The following is a 2,935-nucleotide window of genomic DNA, read 5'->3' as shown; positions in this document are numbered from 1 at the left end:
GGAAAGAAATTGTACACGTTGTTTTTCTGAGGCACAGTCAGCAGCAATACAATGTATTGGTAATATTTTTTTTCTCCTAATAATTAAGTTCTGAATCAGGTGCTATATCTGCATTGTAGGCTGTCATTACAGGTTGACACCGGTAGTGAAACTTGATTGCATGTGGGTCATTTCTTTGTTGGTTTTTTTTTTTAGTTTGTTTTGAAGCAAATGGAATAATATTAAACTCTACAGGGTGAAAACAGTCAAAGCTAGCAAAACACTGCATGACAAGAGTCATTATGCAAGACTGGCGTTGTCTTTGTTAGCTACCTGTGTGTCTTCAAACATCCCACAGACATGCTCTGAACCAATATTTCAAAGCCAGCTCTTCAGTTAATACTGCAAAATTTTTCTTTTCAGGGTCGCCCAATCATTCTATGTTCTAAAGAAGACACAGAAAGCTCTAAATTTGCCTACAAAACCATTGAGCTGCCTCATACAGTTGACTGCCTTCAAGGAGTCTTGAGTGTTATTCCTCTCCAGTTGCTTTCATTTCACCTGGCGGTTCTCAGAGGATACGACGTAAGTGCTTTCTATGTTTAGCCCTCCAGTTAGTGCAGTTTTGAGCTTCCTCCTACCAGGGCAAAGTGAGAGACCCAGTTACGTGGCACATCTGACAAAGAACAACGAGAATACTTAGTGGAGCTTATAGTGACTGCAGTACTAAAAGTGGCATTTCAGTGCCAGTACTTCAGCTTTATATTTTTTTCTAGTTGATATCCTTCGAAAAGATTTCGCTTCATTGGTTAAGGGTACAGATAGGACTTTTTTTCAGAGAATTAAAAATGTGATATTGGACTTTAACCTAAAATAGTTCACAATTTATTTAATGCTGGCTAGGTGTGTCCATTTGATAATGATGACTGATTTGAAAAGGTATCTTGGGCAAAATAAATATGTATTTGTTTGAAGCGTTTTGGAAGCAAGGGTGAATTCAACAGTGAGTCATTATCTGCAGATCTATCGTCTCTTGTGTGTCTAGAATAAAGCAGAACACATTAGGAAGAGTAAAAAAAGCACGCTAAATAAACTGTCAAATGCAGAATGTCAGCATTACTCTGTCAAATACTGAAAGTCTGTCTCTTCATTCTAGGTGGACTTTCCAAGAAATTTGGCCAAATCTGTTACTGTAGAATAACAGCCAAGGAAAGCTGATGTTTTTGTCACCGGACCTCTGAGTTATACTTGTAGACTTGTGTTGTTCTGAATTGAGAGGTACACGTTTTTCTAAAGAGAAATGACAGTGCTAACTGGAAGGTGTCAGAAGGATTTACCTTGCAGCTTTAAAAGCTTTTGATGTGCCTTGTACCCAAGTGCTTTTGCTCACAGCAAATATTCCTCTAAGTCCTGAAATTGCCAAAGAAGATAAAAATTGTTTACACATGGTATAATGAATGAACTTTTGTACTGTGCAATATATATATACAGCTCTCTTCAGAGTAACTGTGAACGTTTTTTAGCCTACACTACTTAACTAGTTTTAAAGATATAGTATTTATAACTACAATTGTATAGCTTTTTTTAAGTTATTTTTTTTTAGTACATTGCTTATCTGTAGCATCTGTAATGCTCAGAATGTGTACAGTTGTTAGGGTTTTTTTCCTACTTCAGCCTCAAACTGGAAATTCATTGTCCCTTTTCCTATGCAGCTTCCCCCTCTCTGCTCTGTATCTGTGTTTTGTATTTAACCAGTCATTTGCAAAGTTATTCTGTGGCTGTAAATTCCCAGCTATGTTGTGGGTTTGTTTTATTTTTTAAAATTTTCTGCTTCTTTCACCTAATTATTTGAAAAGCCAGAGCAACATTTAGTTTTGTGTACCACCCCAGCTCTTATTTGCATAACATGTACAGCGCAACAAAAGGGAACTGGATGTCTTTCAAGTGATATTCTGTTTGAAGAGTGTACAATGAAATTACAATGCAATTAAAAGATTGTATAATTATTTTTGGTTTGTGGTTTGTTTTTTGGGGGTTTTTTGTATTTTTTTTACCTTTGACTCCTCCTGGGACTCTGAACACAGGTACAATACCACAGTACTCAGATATGAGTAGGAGAGACATATTCTCCCTGATATCAGCGTTCTTTCTTCTGTTTCTTGCATTAGTAAATGCACACATGAAGTTCTCTTCTCATTTCTTATTTTGGAACAGTCAGAAATCATAATGTTTGATTTCTGCATTTTATTAACCAAGTCCTTGGCCAGTAAATTTTTCTTTAATGATACTTCTCTGCAGGCTTGCTTCTAAATGGGGATGTTTGAACGCTTATGTAGGTTAACAGCTTGCAAATGTTACATTAGCTTGATGTAAAAGGAGCTTCTTACTGAAAACTGCTCTAGTACTTTTTTTAACCCCAAAAAAACCCCCAAATCATAACGAAAAGCACGGTGGTAACCTGAAAAAAAGCTATGTAACATCTTATGTCTGTCTAGAGTTAGTGTCCTCTACTTGTTAAAAAGTGGAGCTATTAAAAGCAGCTGATGTCATGTAGCCTGTATGACATCTCACACGGATTTATTTCGAAAGAATTGCCTTTCTGCAGTCATCTATGAGCACAGAAATGGCAGAAAAGCAAGGCCTTAGCCCTAGGAGAGCTGGAAAAACATCCTGCGTTTATTTTTAGTCGGCACCTGTTTTAAAAACCAACCAGCCCTACCGCCAAGGCACAGGGGACGGTAACGTATAGAAGGTTTATGATTTTTGCAGGGCCAAAAATAACTGGGGAATAAGCCTCTTCCCTTCTGAACCATCCCGTGTGAAGCCCGTGTCCCAGTGCTTGGCCGCCATCGCAGACCCAACGTGTCGGGTCACAGCTGCGTGCCCGTGGGCCCAGGTGGGCTGTTCTGGTCCCAAAGCCCGGGCGCCTGGTGACCGTGACGACCCGCGGGGCCGG

The 2,935-nt window shown here is 38.8% G+C and overlaps 1 protein-coding gene across 1 annotated transcript in view; it reads left to right on the top strand.

Annotated features, from left to right (window-relative positions):
• The window catches only part of GFPT2 (glutamine-fructose-6-phosphate transaminase 2), a 14,246-nt gene extending 12,626 nt beyond the window's left edge, over positions 1-1,620 (top strand). Inside the window, exons 18-19 of the mRNA XM_009877413.1 lie at positions 403-564; positions 1,136-1,620. Of these exons, the coding sequence (XP_009875715.1) occupies positions 403-564; positions 1,136-1,180 (207 nt within the window). The 3' untranslated portion in view covers positions 1,181-1,620. The remainder of the gene's footprint in view (positions 1-402; positions 565-1,135) is intronic.
• The last annotated feature ends 1,315 nt before the right edge of the window (positions 1,621-2,935 follow it).

The sequence above is a fragment of the Apaloderma vittatum genome, unplaced genomic scaffold, assembly GCF_000703405.1.
Source record: "Apaloderma vittatum isolate BGI_N311 unplaced genomic scaffold, ASM70340v1 scaffold41809, whole genome shotgun sequence".
In the NCBI taxonomy this organism is placed as follows: domain Eukaryota; kingdom Metazoa; phylum Chordata; class Aves; order Trogoniformes; family Trogonidae; genus Apaloderma; species Apaloderma vittatum.
The sequence above is the reverse complement of the archived record's forward strand: the minus strand, read 5'-3'. Positions and strand labels throughout refer to the sequence as shown.